The sequence below is a fragment of the Mastigoproctus giganteus genome, chromosome 4 (genome assembly GCF_048544385.1).
Source record: "Mastigoproctus giganteus isolate SK-2022 chromosome 4, ASM4854438v1, whole genome shotgun sequence".
NCBI lineage: Eukaryota > Metazoa > Arthropoda > Arachnida > Uropygi > Thelyphonidae > Mastigoproctus > Mastigoproctus giganteus.
In genome coordinates, this window is record NC_143578.1 from 75,475,048 (window position 1) to 75,493,284 (window position 18,237).

The 18,237-nt window shown below is 40.5% G+C and overlaps 1 protein-coding gene across 1 annotated transcript in view; it reads right to left on the bottom strand.

The window, feature by feature from the left end:
* LOC150086842 (uncharacterized) overlaps positions 1 to 18,237 on the bottom strand; it is an 81,245-nt gene that overhangs the window by 19,324 nt on the left and 43,684 nt on the right. The window contains exons 22-25 of the mRNA XM_090371616.1: positions 6,015 to 6,035; positions 5,800 to 5,836; positions 5,393 to 5,445; positions 1,179 to 1,286 (exon numbers count right to left, since the gene is read on the bottom strand). Of these exons, the coding sequence (XP_090227742.1) occupies positions 1,179 to 1,286; positions 5,393 to 5,445; positions 5,800 to 5,836; positions 6,015 to 6,035 (219 nt within the window). The remainder of the gene's footprint in view (positions 1 to 1,178; positions 1,287 to 5,392; positions 5,446 to 5,799; positions 5,837 to 6,014; positions 6,036 to 18,237) is intronic.

Below are 18,237 nucleotides of genomic sequence, written 5' to 3' on the forward strand. Positions count from 1 at the left end.
GTAATTTATGGCAGTTGTAAAGAACACAATGCCCTGTTTTTATTGCTTTTTAGAAAATGATGGTGGCCATGATGAAATTTGATCTTCGACTGGTGAAATTTTACCTGCACGTTATTTTATTAAATGAATTAGAGATGTCGTCTCATTTGCTGTCACTTTGTAGAAACCCTCAATGACGATCACAAATCTTGATGTTGTTAAAAACCATAGAACAAACAAGTTGCATAATTTTTTATGCATAAAATATCAGATATGATGAATTGGAAACAAATCATATGACATTCCATCCTCAGAAGCCACATTAATTGTTATTTCGACGATTGGCCAGAATAATGCATCGAATGCAAGAAGCTTGTGGATTAATACCGTGCAACGTCCTCAAAGATATTATTTCCATCTTTGATGCGTTTGTGCCATTGGAACATCCTCCCTCTCGGGAAAGGATTTTTATCGTATGTTGCAACGATCATTTCTGTGGTCTCTCAAGTTGATTTCTCCAACAAAAATCAAAATTTTATAATCTTTATTCAAAAAGCAATATTGTGAAAAACGATTATACGAAATTTCTCCTCATGAATAACGGATAAACTTTTGCTCATATGATGAAAAAGTCCTGTTCGTGAACCAGAACGCTACCTACAGTAAAAATATTCTACATATTCTAAGTTAAAAAGAAAAAACAAAAAAAAATTTATTCGATGTTTAGGTATTTTTAAAAGATTCGGTCGGGCACTTTTTTCATTCTACCTTGTACAAACACTCATACTTTGGGGAAGTAGATAGTTGAGCATCCGAGTAAAATACCGCGGGGAAACTGGAAATAGTTATCACGATGATATAAAGGTTTCGTCGTTCGTCAGCTCTTCTTGTTGGAATAATGCAATGTGGCAAAGAAGCTTAGAAGTTGTATATGTAGGAACTAAATAAAATCAGTTTCTTTTGCTCATATGATGATTTGGAAAATAAAAAGATTAACTCGTGCGGGCATGTACTGTAAACAGTTGATCTTGGATATTCTTTCAAAAATTTAAAAAAACATTTTATAACACATTCACGCACATTGTGCATGTCACATTTAAAAACGTAACTACTAAATCCGAATATATGTCTTAAATATTTTTATTTCCTATAAAGACCATCTGAATATGTGCTTTCAAAAAACAGGGAATAACACCTACTTTTTCTTGAATGCCCACCGAATTACAGGAGTCAATGATGAAACTGTCGTCGTACTCGTATTGCTGGTCAGCGCTCTCCTTCATGCATTTTTTAATGAGATCATAAAACTGAAAAGAAAAAAAAAGTGGGATGTGCAATTCATAGGCTGGGTAATTTATTTTATAAATAATGAAATACGGAGTTATTATTTATGAACAATACACGCCAATTTTTAAATGCGGTTATTAACTTAATACCGCTTTCTAGCTAACTTACCCGAACACTGCACGGCTGGGGAATTTCGTAATGGGGGGGGGGGGGATTTTGCTGTGTCGAGCACGCCATTGCCACATTTTTTAGGCGAGTACATAAAAAAATAAATAAATAAACCAATGACATGCTTACAAAATATACAAAAAAGCTTAGTTCCTCTCTTAGTGATCAATGGCTCCAACTTAGTGAGATCCAAATATAGATTTGGTCACGGATGAAAACGAGTACAAAAGGAATTCCGAAATTGAAAAAAAAAAATCAGAGCATTATTATGACCCATCAATAAAACCCGGAGTGACGTAATTTTTTAGGACACCATAATACTAGTAACATTAATATTATTTCATGAAACAGTGCACAAATAGATCTGTAATTATATTTTTGTTTCAGTAAAATTATCCCTGTATTGAAAAAAAAAAAAAAAAAATCCTAACCCAGGTACAATTATCACATCATAAGAACCCTTAATTACGGAAACAAGAATAAAACATTAAAAAAAAAAACACATAAAATAAATTTGTAATTGTTGGTTCGGGTTTTTCATTCTATCCAATTTGTTTAGACTAGGAATTTGTTCTTTATTAATAAAGAACAGATTCCAAGCAAAAGAGGCGTAAAATTTCAATCCGTTTGTAATCACTTCTATCCAATTTAAATGTGACCAGCGCAGAAAATTTGTTTTCAAGCGTAGAAAATTTGCAAGATTTAAACGAATTTTAAACCAAATATTGTCACAGATTCAAAAATTCCGGAAAAGGACCTGGGGTTTTGCATCATGTCTCAACAGAACTTTAAGGTTTTTTTTTTTTGGTTTTTTTTAACGTTACCGAGTTTAATCGGTTTCGAGGGAGTTGCATCTCCTTCTCTCTCAGAAACTGGTTTTTCGTCAAGCAAACAGGCAGATTGGCCAAAGAATATTCAATACGCTGACACCTCTTGACTTATATACTTTAGCGCTTAACACACATCACTTCTTTCTGATTAGTGCACCATTCGATCACATTTTTTAATCGATTCTTCACTGGAAGAATACTTTTTCTTTATTATTATCAATGTCTGTTTCTTCGAATATTTTTCTTTATAACGCATTTATACACAGGCATTTTACTGAATGGGGAGAAAACAAAATATTTTATGCTGTATTTTACAAATAATATTTCTGTTGCCGTGATTACTTAGGCACGAAAACAGCAGAACAATGTCAATAAGTAGTGCATGAGCAAACGAACATACTGTACATTCGTATAGGTGCTTAATTACAACATCTTTATACCTCCCTCTCTTTGTAACAGATAAGTACTGTGTGCCCATAGTGCGATCTCTCTCTCTCTCTCTCACTCTCACACACACAGGGCATTCTGACCCTATTCGGAACCTTTTTTTTCTGCTCATGACGATTCCCCCACGTACACGATGGGTTCTACCTCTATTCTTTTAACTTCCAATTGCGAGGTAGAAAGTCTTTCTATCATTCACTTCCTTATCTCCCCTCCCACACTTTTTCCCCTCCAACACTCAACTATAACTCCCTCGCTTCCTACCCAGTTCAGGGTATCCCCCCCCCCACCTCCAGACGCTTTACCTACGCCCGGCCTAAATCCTCGAGGTGGTGATGGATGGGCAACGGAGGGTCCACTATGTGCTCCTCGGCTAAATGGCCGGGGAAGTACATACCAACGCTACACTACGAAGACTACACCAACACACGTTATCTCTGGCCTTTACAGACTTTGTATTGCGACACAGAGTATACCACGCGGAGTTGGGGGAGGCGGGTTGTTGGCGAATGACAAGAAACATTGTACATCCATGCCCCTCGTAACATATTCATTCTATAATTTGTAAATTTTTATTAAGTCTCTGCGTACAAACAGGACATCGGTAGTTTGTGGGTTCAGCTGTACTCTTCTTCTTTCGATGAGAAATCCAGATGCACAAAACTCTCTCGCTTACTGCACTGGGAACGTTGGCAGGGGTGGCAAGAATTAAATCCGGACAGTAAAAAAATTAAAATGCAGACGATAATTTGTTTAAATTATACAGTAATTTTGAATTTACCGATGAATTTGAATTTACTAATCCTACGTTAGTATTATGTATTTATATCTGCAGTTTGAGAAACTTTTAATGAAAGATTTCATTTTTACTGTCGATCCGATTTCTAACTCTGAAGCACTAAGTGCAAAGTTTATGATCAGAAGCAACATAACAACAACATTACATCATATTCAGAGATTTCGTGGTAGCACAGTTGGTGTAATTGCCGTCCTCCACACACCGGGTGGAAAAGACGAGAGTTCGAATCCCGTCAATGACGGGAGAAATTTTTATGGGTCTTTTTCACAACGTGTTTCACAATTTATTTTTCTTCCAGCAAATCGACCACAGAACACACGCATTTGCAGACATTTTGCGCATGGCCTAAGTTGCTGATGCGCCTAAAACACGAAACAACCAACCAGGGTGGGATTTAAACTTGTGGCCCTAAGCTATAACATATATTAGACCCTTTTCTCTTACATTCACCTGCGAAAATATTACAAAAGGAATTTAAGATTGTCCGAGGCTCCTTGTAATATGAGGCCCTAAGCTGTAGCTTATATGTAAATCCGGCTCTGCAACCAACCATTATAATCAGAGATAATTCAAAAATCGAAAAAGTAAGTCTAGGAGTCTCATGTCTTCGCGTCCTTTTTCACGTCTGGTAAAAGTGATGAGGTGAGGATAAAAAAAAAAAAAAAAAAAGAAAGAAAATTAATCGTACCTTTTGGAATGCATGCAAAGTACGCGGTGCGTATAATTAAAACCACAAAAAAAAAAAAAAAACCCACGACACACACCTCATAATTTAGTAAATAAGTACTGTTACTTAGAAAAACTAATAAAACATTTACTTTATAAGTTAATATCTTAACTTTTGATATTATTGTACTAAATTAACATCCAAAAACCGGAACCGCACCCGACCCGATGCAAGACTCTAATGATGCCATTGTAGGCTGAAAAATGGATGCCAGCCAGGTATTTTTTTCCAAATTAGGAAAAAAACTGAAAGACCATGGAGCTAGATCTGGTAATTATGGAAGATAGTCCAAGATTTCAAAGCCGCACTCATGTCATGCAGCCATGGCAATGACAGACTTGTGAGCAGGTGCGTTGTCCTGGTGGAACAAACTGTTTCCATTGTTTGGACTGCTCCTTTGTCTCTGGCCGGATGGACCCACATCTCAGTGGTCACAACCCTTGTAAGGAAATTTGCTAGATCTGTCTGAAAACAGTACAAATATTCGCCTCATTTGACAAGCCTAGTGTATTTTTGATGTGCTTTCAACAAGTTTGTTATGTGGTACCCACGTTCAGATGAATATCTAAGACGCTGGTAACGTACAGAACTGTCACTCGTCAGTTACTCGTCACCAGATCATGCACACTGTCATCAACTTCTGGAGTGATGGACGTTGCAGGTCTTCCACAGTGGGGGGTCATCTTCCAGGCTCTCCCTCCCTCGTTTAAATTGTGATGCGACTTCTTAACCATGAATATAGGAAGGGGCATTCTCCCACAATGTTGTAATGATATCCTCATGAATTTCCTTTAGAGTTATTTCCTTTTTTCCGAAATACTGGATGACCGCACGGTGACCGATTTTGTCCATCTCTCCCCATTCACACAACTTTGTTAACTTCAGGACCTGTTATTAAAAAAAAAAAAAAAGACGTTAATGAAACTGAATGAACCTTGGTGGGTTACTCTTTAAGCTGTACATTACCCTTTCATACTCTGGACACGAGATTTTCAAACGCCCCTCGTATTTCATTCAGAAAAATAACTTTGCATGAAAAAACGGGTCAAAACAGCAACCCAAAAACATTTTTTTAAACCCTGAGACATTGTGCAAAGTTGGAACAATCCTGAAAAATCATTGGTTGTATTTTTTTAAAAGAAAGATTACATAAATTACCTGTTTATTCTGAGAATTTTTTGCACATTCCAAGTATTTCCTGAATTTTCTCCCTAAAGAAAATAATTTTTTTTAACCATCTCGATTAATATTATACTTGCATAATATTCATATTTCATTAATAAAACAACCTGTTTGATTATAAATATTTCGGTTTAAGGCAAATAATTATGTATAAAAATTATAAATTATTAAAAAGGCAATCAAAAAGGACTATATGCACCGAACACAAGAGTGATTATGTAATATGTTGTTTAAGGCACAGCAGAACGATTTGAAGAAATTAAACGCCTTTTTTATTTGCCACTAAAAAGCAAGGAGTCAGAGCGAACGTTTTTAAAATTACAGAAGTGACATTGAAATTTAATTACTATCATTTGACCAGTAAGAACTAGAATAATAGTTACCATCTTTACACCAATTTTCGAAGAGTGATGAAGCATACTAAAAGGGGAAAAAAAAAATATGGATTATTGTTAATCTTACAACAGTCATTCTGCTACTATTGAAAACTAATAATTACCATGTTAACTAAAAATAATTTAGCAAGTGCAGCTTTTATTTGAAACATTTCGGATTAAAATTTCAAATGCTTACTATTTTAGCATTAGCTTTAACTTACTTTTCTTTCTGGATGACATCTCTGTTGGTATAAAAAATAAATAAAAACTTTAGTATTTTTCACAATATATGAATATATCATTTTCATTAAGTGATATATATAATTAGATTCTATAAAATTAACATTCTATAAAATTAGAATGTTAGTAATTAATTGATAAGATAACTATATGCACTTTTCACTTTTAATCACAAAAAGAAAACAACATTGAATTAATTTAAGAAAAATAAAAAAAACGCAATGCATCCAAAATGTAATGCACTGCATACATTGCCTAACTTAGCGTGTTTCGTCGGTTCTCGAAAAGCCTTTAAGATCAATCATTGCCTCTTCCTTGCACCCCCCCCCCCCGTTCCAGAGTAGTACGTATATGTCACGTAGTACTCTGGAACGAAAAGTGGGATCAAGGCCAAATTTTCAACCTATCGTCTGTTCATCACTTGGAACAGGAGCTCTGATCAATGTCAAAATTTCAATGCTTACTTAGAATATTTTAGGAATCTTCGTAACAAATTTCCATGTCGATGGGTTGACTTATTTTGCTATAAATCACGAATTATTACTATTTGTTAAAATAGTAATAATTCGTGATTATTAAAATGTAACGCACTGCGTACATTAACTAACTTGTTACACGACACAAAGAAGAAAACAATCTGAGCCTTGAGATACTATCGAATATTAATCAGACATCCACGAATAACAGTTTTCTAACACAACTGGCGGTCGAGACTTCTGAAATTACGACTTCAGAGTTTCTTCACTTATCAGAATAGCAGACAATCCCAAAGCTCTTGATCTTTTTAGGATCCGTAGTCTAAAGAAGGCCCCTTATAATGTCACTCGGTTGTCTGTCTGTCCGTCCGTCCGTCGCAGCATTGTATCTCCGGAACCACTCAACCTATTAACTTAATTTTGCATGGGTTTGTACACCATGTGGGTCAACATAACGCCATATTGATTGTTTTTGACAAAAATTTGTTTGAGAAATGGTGGGTAAAATGGGGGGGGGGGGGAAATGTTGTCGACAAACTATAGCATAATTTAAAAATATTTTTAAAATTAAAAATGGCGGCGCCAGACAGGATAATGTGAGAAATTTTCGTGTCCTCCCCTCTATTTCCGTCGCTAATGGAGCTAAAAATTTAAAAATCGCATTAGATAATAAACAGAAATCTGAGACCGACCCCCCAGCAACTACAGGAACAGCGAACCCTGGTGCAGCCTAGGTACTCCACCAGATCTAGGGCAGGACCAAACAGAAACTGGGTTCTAGAGCTGGCCCCGACTGTCTGGCAGCAATTAAAGAATCAAGAGAGAGAATCTACATTGAATGGGGATCCCACCGATTCCGGGAGCATGTGGCAGTCCCGAAATGCTTCCGGTGTTGTAAATACGGCCACACAACTCATACATGTACACAAACAGAATCAACCTGCGGTCACTGCTCTGGCAGGGGACATGAATATAAAACATGTCCAAACAAGGAGCAAGATCCAATCTGTACAAACTGCAAGGCAGGGAAAATGGACCATTCGCATTCTATCAGAGACCCGAACTGTCCAGTTTATCTTAAAGTAAAAGGGTTATACCAGTCACGAACCGACTATGGAGAGACGCCCTAAAGAGTACAATAGATCCAAAATTGCAATAATACAGCATAACGCGCAGAGAGCTAGAGCAGTGGCGCAGCAACTTAGGGTCATAGCGGACGAGGAAGCAGCTGACGTCTTACTATTACAGGAACCATATACCCACTCAAAACGAGTGTGCGGATATCCGGCTGCATACAAAATAGTCCATGACGAGAGTGACACCCCTTGGGCTGCAGTTGTGGTGCGCAATCCCAATTATACTGTGACTAAAGTAACACAGCTTTGTGCACCCTGGGAGGCGTGTGCCCACATCTTAACGCCATTGGGCCAAATCTATGCTGTGGCCCTTTACAGCAGGCCGGGCGAGGACATCGCACCCATCACCAGGTACTTGCAGGCCTTGACCGACATGTTCCCTGATCAAAGGATCATAATTGGGGCAGATGTAAACTGCCGCTCACCAGCCTGGCACAGTCTGACCCCAGACAGGAGAGGTACCAGAAATGGACAGATTTTAGAGGACTTTCTCTCGAACTCCCGGTTCACTATCCTGAACAGACCACACCAGATGCCTACATTTTGTAATACCCTGTGGGAGGCGACTATTGATGTCACATTGTCCACGAGAAACCTTGCAGGTTACGTTGATGATTGGATCGTCAGAGACTCGTGGACGACTTCCGACCACAGGGTGATTACCTGCCAAATCAGAAGATCATTAAACAGGCTACTGATACCTAAACAAACACTAAATCGCTTCGCCATCCGCTGGGCGAACTGGGAAAGGTTCAGAGAGGTTTTAATGCCCGCTGCAGCCCTACACCTGGAAACAACAAACCAGAATGGGGATCCAGACGAGAATCAAAAGAGGGTAACGGAAATAATACTTGCGGCGAGTGAAGCATCAATGAAGAGGAGAAATCCCAAACCGGGAGCAGTCCCGTGGTGGACTCACGAGATCCAGCAACTCAGAAGGGAGACCATGAGAAGAAGAAAACTCTTTCAACGGGCAAGACGCACATGGCCTGCTGCTGAGGTCCAGATACTAAAGGAGCACTATAGAGAAGCAAGAAACAGATATACGGATGCGATAAACAAGAGCAAACAAAGAGCCTGGGAAAACTTGGCAGGCATAACAGGAAATAATGAGCCATGGGGGGTAGTCTATAGGATAATCACAAACAAACTCCCCAGGGGGGAAGTTATTTCTACCACATTGACACCACAGGGGAGCCAAACCACCACATGGCAACAGTCAATCACAAATATTCTGGGCACTATTTTCCCGGAGACTGCCATGCCTACTTCACCTGAACAGCATAGAATATGTCAAGAAAATGACATATACACCACTGACTCCCGTGAACCACCGTTCACGCTAGATGACATCAAATCCGCGGCAAATCACGTAAGAAATAATAAGTGCCCTGGCCTCGATTATCTCGAACCGGAAATTGTCAAAAAAGTAACGGATCTGACCCCCGAACTCCTTCTAAATCTGTTTAACAACTGTTTGCATCAAGGCATCTTCCCAAGAAACTGGAAGACTGCGGGACTGAAGCTGATCCCAAAAACACCCACGAAGCCTCCACAACAGCCAACCACTTACAGACCGATAGCTTTGCTACCAGTGATCAGCAAACTATTTGAGAGAATGCTATATGCCCGAATTGACACACATTACAAGAGTGCTGAACTGCACATGTCTACCCAGTTCGGCTTTAAGCCTGAGTCTTCGACAGTAGAGGCACTTAGACATCTGCTGCACGGTGTGGCCAGTTGCAACAGTAAATACTACCTAATCATCTCCATAGATTTTGCCGGGGCTTTCGACACCATTTGGTGGCCAAGTGTCCTGGCAAGGCTAAGGCGGGCCAACCTTCCCTGCAATTTGTATCTCACTATCAAGTCTTACCTTACCGACAGGAGTATTAGTGTCGTGGCACCCTATGGTAGGGTAAACCGCCGTGTCTGCAGGGGTTGCCCCCAGGGTTCTGTCCTGGGGCCGCTGTTGTGGAACATTGTCTTGGATGAGTTCCTGGCCATGGACCTTGGTGACGTCCAAACCCAAGCTTTTGCCGACGACTTAATCTTGAAAATTGCTGCCGACAGTAGAACCCAGTTGGAGGTAAAAGCAAACCATGCCATCAGGATACTACAGGACTGGACCATCTTACACTGCCTAAAAATCTCACCAACTAAGACATCCTCAATCTTACTGAAAGGCTCCCTTGACCTGCACAGGCCACCTCAAATAAAGGTGAACAACACCACAGTGAAACTCCAAAGCCAGCTTAAGTACCTGGGGGTGATATTAGATTGTAATCTTTCCTTCAAGCAGCATCTCACACATTTAAGAACAAAGATAAGGAAGTACTCTGCACTGTTAGCACGTGTGGTTCGTCGGGACTGGGGACTTAAACGTCGCGTGCTCTCCTTATATTATAAAACGACATTCCTACCAGCTATAACATACGCCTCTGCGGTTTGGTATCACAAGGCATCAACCGCCGTAAATAGACGCATAATCGACTCAATCCATAGAACTATCCTGTTAACCATTACCAGAGCCTGTAGCACCACTAGCACTGTTGCCCTACAGGTCTTGGCCGGAGCCCTTCCCCTTGACCTGGACATCATACGTACTGGAATAGCCTATTATATAACCAAAGGAATGCCTTGCACCCACCAAGACTACACAGTGGATAACAATGCAACCCACAAGGCTGAAAAGAACAGGCTGCAGAAATACCTAAAAGAAACCTGGCAATACCGCTGGACAAACACAACAAAAGGGAACATCACCAAAAAGTTCATCCCGGACGTAGACAGAGTATACCCCATTCTTCCAACCTGGCTGCAACCCGGACTTTACACGACCTACCTCCTTACGGGTCATGGGGCTTTCAATGCAAAGCTTACAGCATTGGGAATAGTGGAGGATCCGCGTTGTACTTGCGGGGAACAAGAAAGCTGGGTGCACATTATGTTTGAGTGTGTCCAATACGAAGACCTTAGATGCAGACTAATAACTAGAGTTCACTATTTACCGAGGGATCTCGAGTCACATCTACTAGATACACAAGAAGAATATTTAGCCTTAACTGATTTTGCCCAGGGATTATTTAGCAGGCGCCAAACACTAGCCGCCATATACCGAAGACCTTAACGGAATGAGACAAAACAAAACTGCAAATAGCTGCGAGACGACACAGAGGAACCGACTATACAGACCTTGGACTGACTACAAAATGCACTAGGAAAAGACAAGTGACAATAGATTGTCGAACTACAAGAGTCATGATTACCGCCAATAGAAGCGAAAAAACACCTTTAAATAGTCGTGACATCAGAACAAAGGGACACTGCCCCAAGTCCTTGCAGCATAGACCCACTACATAATGACAAAAGGTAGTGTAAGGACTAGCAAACATCACGGAAGGGATAAAACCCCATAATGACAGCCAGTAGACTTGATTATGACCCCAAGATAATGACCAGAAAATAAGCCCCAGACCACATGCAGTCTGGAAGGATGACATCCAGATTTAATCCCCTATTAGTGTCCCACCTAGATGAGACTCAACGGCCAATTTTTTAGGGCCTGCAAACTGATGGAGACGACATACGTGGCACTCTCCCGCCGGAACAGCCTATTGGCGACCCAAATCCGCACTCTCTTGAGCGGATCTTTCTTTCCAAACTCCTGGGGAGGAGAGGCTTGCCTCTCCTTGCCTCCCCAATTTTTTCACTCTGGTGGGGCACGGGCATGCCTCACTACCTGCAGGGGCCATCTACTCTGTCGGCCCCTTATTTCCAATTTCTTCCCCCCAGTCTTCATCCTCCCCCCAAACTTTTGTCTTGCACAGCGTTTAGCCCTACATGTCAAAATCAAAAGAGAACATCAAAATTCTTGCCCGAACCTATTTGGTTTTTAAAACTCACTTTCACCGCACAGCCCCACGTCGCGCAATATTAATACTAACTTGTATCACTAATATCAACCTCGATTTTTTTTTTTTTTTTTTTGGTCCTAGCCACTAAAATCCCAGGAAAGTAAGTGGCAAGACCAGCCAGAGTACAAATATTGGTAACACCCGGCCGGCCTCCCTGTGGCAGGTATTGGTAACGTCGGGTCTCACTAGGGGCCCGGCGGCTAACAGGCCGGACGAACAATGGGCACAACAAACTACACAGTACATATCCCACACACTTTTAAATCTCTGGCTTGTCCGATACAGAGAACATACGCGGAGATGGGAGAAATCCCAGGTGCCGTCAGACCCCGAACATACCTAATACCTAATACCTAATAGCTACAGGCCGGCAACAAACTACACAGTACATATTCCACACACTTTTAAATCTCTGGCTTGTCCGATACAGAGAACATACGCGGAGATGGGAGAAATCCCAGGTGCCGTCAGACCCCGAACATACCTAATACCTATACGTTATTCGATGCTTATCAAGGGAAAACTATTCCGATTGAAATCTGTCATTTACTTTGTTAAAATTAAAAAACAAATTTTTTATTGCACTTCGATAGCGTGCTTCTTTGTACTAAGTAACTCTCCTTTTGGTGACAAAAAGGTTGCTAAATAGTTAGTTAATAATTCTATAAAGGTCATTTATAAATTTTGCGACGAGAAGTATTTTTTAACAATTTTCAAAGCTGGAGTTGTCCCGGCAAGGAGGTGCTCAGAGCCAGTGTTGAGGCAGCAGTAGTGGGGAGGCGCCTGCGCGGAGTTTTTCACGGCCCTCACCTGCCAGTCGCTTCTTCCCCAAGACTTTAATTGCTTCTCCAGGAAGAAGTCGGAGTCGCTTCTCCCACCCTTATCTTCACAACAACTGGAAAGATTCAAATAGACAACGTTTTCGTTAGTTCCTCAGTTTTAGGCCAAGCCGGGGTACCAGAAACATTTTTTCAGTTACCATAAAGCTTTCTATTTGAGATACTACATTAACGACCATTCGTGACTATGGGCCCTTCATCTTGAGTGCCCGGCACTCAGTAGCTGATCGATTTATTTTTCATCAGCAACCCTTCAACGTACACTATCAATGATAGTTGGTTTATGTCACTTCAAATCACAATTTTGAACTGGCCTCTTTTCCAATGGATACTCTCTCCCATGGCAAACCTCAGCCTCGTGTAATTTGGCTTTATAGGAATACCGTGTTCTGCGCGATTTCTGTTCTTTTCCTATTCTTTGAAATTATTCTTGTAGGCACAAAATCCTTTATTCCACACTTCGTCCTTTATCTAGAACGTATTTTTCCAATACATGTGATCAGGCAGTTTAAGATAAGAAAGTAACACATCGCAATTGGCTTGTACCCAAAGCTTATTTTCTGCCTACACTAAAGCTCAATTTTTTTAAATCAATCTAACAATTTGAGCACTATTTTGAACAAAATTAGAGTGGAATACTTGCCTCTTGCCCAAAAGGTAGTGCCGCATCCTGGTCTCTTGCAAAAGCTATTGGCCACAACTTCTGGCCATCCATACGACCACTTCTGTTGCAACCTAATGGGTCTATTGCATCCTCGGCTAAACAGCAGGCTAACTTACTAACGCCCTACTTTTCTTTTAACTCTTGTATTAACGATCTTGATAAACCAACTCTTGTCATACCTAATATGCTACACTCAATACTGCCTCTGGTCTACCGACAGAACGATGTTTGAACTCTGAACGTTCTTGATTTCAAGAAAGTTCCTGAGCTTGCTCAGGTGTTATACGGCCTTTTTACATTTTCTTATTCCGTTTTTTCTTTCTACATGAAAACTGCTCACCTAGCTAGGTCCCAAAAAAAGGTGACAAATCTCTCCCTTTTAATTAAAATCGACCTTAAACATACACCTCTACTCTTCCAAAGTAACTAAAAAGTCTACCGAAACTCAAAACTATCTCGAAACCTTCCATCGATCAATAATCACTAACATGGATTCTGATGTCGATCCACTAGTGATATAATGGCTTATGTTACTCACCTTTGGTTATGCGCCATAAAAACCGAGACTAAACCAAACTCATCGTTGGACAAATTCGACGAAACTCAAGCATATGCTCGTCATTTCCACAGCTTTTGATCGCTTTTGGCATAAAGGTCTTCAACATGCCCTAATCTTATGATCTGCAGATGACTGCTTCTTGTAATTGGGTATTCAGTTCTCTCTGAACGATTATTGCGGATTATGGTAGATTGCTCTCGGTTTTCCAACTTCTCTACTAATGCTGTCGTGCCAAAAGATTCAGTTTTGGTAGATTGCGGATTATGGTAGATTGCTCTCGGTTTTCCAACTTCTCTACTAATGCTGTCGTGCCAAAAGATTCAGTCTTCCACTCTTTTCCTCTTGTACAATGATTACCAACTTCCACTAACTAGAAATCCTATTTTCTCATGACGACACATTACAGTCAATTCCCCAGTTTGAGAAACTTTGCCCAATTTCTTCCAGGTAATTCACCAATGAGGCGAAGGAAACTTAGTTAACTTCAGTCTTTCTAAAACTCAGTCTTGTCTTATATCTCGCAGAAAAGAAGCTACTACTCCTATACTCGGATTTTTAGAATCACATATCACAAATATTGCTTCCTCTGCATCTTAAAAAACCCCGGGTTTTCCTGGGTTTATTTAATCCTACCAGGGAATATGCACACATCTGGGGTGGGGTCCTCCCAAATCTCTCAGGTTTCTAAACTGTATTCAAACGAAGGCAGTCAGATTAATTAATGACCGAACTCTCACAAAATCTCTCCACTCGCTCTCACAGAAATTCAGTTTATGCTACATGCCTTTTCTATAGATGCTTCTACGGACACTGTTCTTTTGAATTGGCATCTTTAATCCTTCCACTCTCTTTCAAACCAGTCCGAACACGTGCCTCAACCAGTCAGTATCCATTCATTGTTCAACTCCAAACTCATAGGAAAAAAAACTCCTCTATGCTTGTTCTCTGGAACATTCTCCCTTCACGTGTATTTCTTGCAAATAACAATTTATAAAAAATCAAATCTAATGTCAACAAATATATTTTGTCTTTTCAGCCTTCAAGTGCTATAGATTCCACAATATCTTTCATTTCGAGTTTTCATAAACGAAAAAAAAAAAAAAAAAAAAAAAAGAAAGAAACCTTTAACCTATCAACTTCCACAACGACAGATGGAAGTTTGTTCCAGCAATTAACCACCCGCTGGCTAAAGGAAAATTTCCGCACATCTATTCTACAACTGTGTTTCCTCAATTTGAATTTATATCCCCTTAGGTTCGTAATCTGAACAAGTGGAAGAATCCCTTCAGAATTCATCGTGCTCAACCCATTCAAGGACTTATACACTTCAATCAGATCACCGCGCAGGTGCCTAGTCTCCAGCCACTGCAATTTGCAGAACTTAAGCCTCTCTTGGTAAGAGGATCCCTTCATTCCCCTCACCAATCTTGTTGCAATTCTCTGTACGCGCTCAAGCAAATCTACATCCTTCCTAAAATGATGCCTCCAGACCTGTACGCAGTACTCAAGGTGTAGCCTGACCATTGCCTTATACAGAGGGACAATCACCTCCTTTTCCCTGCTAGCAAAATTCCTATATATCATTGACAAAACCCCATGACCTGCCTTGACAGCCTGTAATTCGACAATAAGTGAAATACTTATTGTCGAAAATTCTATAGGCAGTTCAAGCTTACTCGCTTTCTCTGCTCCTTTCTCTCACTCCATATACCCTTCACCCCCCCCAACCCATCCCGTATATTAGCATTAGCAGAGGCATATGATGCAAGAAAGCAAGCTTATTCAGCATCAGCCAAAAAAAAAAAAAAAAAAAAACCCACTCCCATTTCACCCCTCCGTTCGTTCGAAATACCTGTCCAGTTGAGCTTTAAATTTGTTTAGGCTATCAACTTCAACAACAAGTGATGGAAGTCGGTTCCACCAACCAACCACCCGCTGGCCAAAGGCAAATTTCCGCACATCTATCCGACATCCGTCCTTCCTCAATTTGAATTTATGCCCTCTGAGGTGATTATTCTGAGAAAGATGAAGAATCCCATTGGCATTGAGCATGCTCAAACCATTCAAAGCCTTATACACCTCTATCAGATCACCTCGCCGGTGCCTAGTCTCCAGACTCTGTAATTTGCAAAACTTAAGCCTTTCTTCGTAAGAGCAACCCTTTGTTCCATTTACTAATCTTGTTGCCCTTCTCTGTACCCGTTCCAGCAGCTCTACATCCTTCTTGAAATGAGGCCTCCAGACCTGTATACAGTACTCAAGATGTGGCCTTACCATTGCCTTATATAAGGGAATAATCACCTCCTTATCCCTGCTAGAAAAATTCCTGTATATCATTGACAAGACACCATGAGCTACTCTTGCAGCTCGTCTGCACTGCTCAGAGAACTTCATATCTGCCTGCACAATTACCCCCAGGTCCTTTTCATTCTCCACCACTGTCAGTGTAGTACCGCAGAGTTGATACGTTGCTCTGGGGTTACTGTTTCCCATATGCAGCACTTTACATTTGTCGATGTTAAACCTCATTTGCCACCTCTCAGCCCATCTGTTCAACCTTTCCAGATCCTGTTGCAGCAGCATAGCGTCAGTATTGTCCTTAACGACCCTGCCAACCTTTGTATCATCTGCAAACTTGGACATTAAACTTGATATCCCATCATCAATATCATTCATAAACACCGAAAACAACAACGGACCCAACACTGAACCTTGAGGAACTCCACTAATAACATTAGTCCACGTTGAGCAGTGTCCATTGATTACCACTCTCTGTCTTCTGACACTCAACCATCCCCTTATCCATAGCAGCAATTTGCCTCCAATGCCACACTGCTCCAATTTGTGCAGCAGTCTTCCATGTGCAACAGTATCAAAAGCCTTTCTAAGATCCAAATATATAATATCAAAGTTATTCCCTGCATCCAGTTCTTTTGTGACTACATCATAGTATCCAATCAAATTGGTCAGGCAAGACCTGCCCTTAACAAAACCATGCTGCGTCTGAGCTATAACTGAATTCTTGTCTAGATGATCCTGCAGTGCTTCTTTAACCAGTGCCTCCATTAATTTACCTGGAACAGAAGTTAAACTAACAGGTCTATAATTACTTGTGTCAGCCTTTGAACCTCCTTTGTGAATTGGGGTCACATTTGCACATCTCCAGTCCATAGGTACCTCCCCTGAGTCCAAGGAAGCTCTCATAATTATGGCTAAGGGTTTGCTTACTTCCTTTGCTGCCTCCTTTAATATAACTGGATAGATCCCATCCACCCCAGGTGCCTTTTTTATGTTTATCCTCAACAATCTCTCCTCCACTTTCCTCTCAGTTATTACAAAATCATCCAGCTCACTGCCAATGTTTACTTTACCTACATCATTCTCCTTCCTGAATAACTCCTCATGCGTGAATGTAGATGCAAAATACTCGTTTAGATTGTTAGCCACCTGAGCAGGATCCTCAACTGTTGAACCATCAATATCCAGTGGACCAATCTAATTCATCCCTTTCCTTTTCGAGTTCAAGTATGTAAAGAACTCTTTTCTGTTTTTCTTTGCATCCTTTGCCAAGGATTTTTCATAGTCTGCCTTTGCCTGCCTAATCTCCTTTGTGACTTGGTTACAGACCAACTTATATCTATCATAGGCTTCCATGTCACCCATTAATTTGTATGTATCCCATGCATTTTTCTTCTCTGCCACATGTCTCATTAGTTCATCTGACAACCATTTAGGCCTAAACCTTGAACAATATTTCTTAGTTGGTATGTAAAGCCTGGTAGCCTCCAAGATTAGTTCCTTGAATGCTTCCCATTTTGAGTTTGCTGTTGGTAACATCATCAGTTGGTCCCACTGTATAGAATTTAAATACTGTCTCAGACCATCATAGTCGCCTTTACGAAAACAAAAACCCTTCCCTTTACCTCTGATGGTAGTTACCTCCTTGAGTAAATCCCACTTCAACACACTGTGATCACTGCCACCTAGTGGTTCATTTATCTGCAGGTTCTTAATGCATGAAGAATCACTACTGATAATCAGATCAAGAGTATTGCTCACTCTTGTTGCCTCACGAACATGCTGATGTAGAAAACAATCATCCAATAAATCCACAAAAGCCTTGCTAGTGTGCGAGTGACCAACCCACAAATTCCAGTCAATATCTGGAAAATTAAAGTCCCCCATTATAAGACTCTCTGATTTACTGGCCCACTCTATTTCCCTGTACAATATCTTATTATACTCATCAGAGTCATTAGGCCTATAGCACACTCCTACTCTCAATTTTGATTTCCCTATGCTTATGTCACACCAAACTGACTCGACGCTGCCCTGTCCATCGATGTCGACTGGCTTCACTTCCTTGGACTTTATGTGTTTCTTAATTAATAGCATAACCCCTCCTCCCCTCCTGTCCTGTCTATCCTTTCTATACACATTGTATTCCCCAAATTCCAGTTCCGCATTACTTATATCTGTGTGACACCACGTCTCTGATATTCCAACAATATCTGCCTTTGATGTTTTGAGCAATACCTCAAATTCATCAAATTTATTTACCAAACTCCTAGCATTGGTGTACACGCAGGTATACATGCACCTGTTTCTAT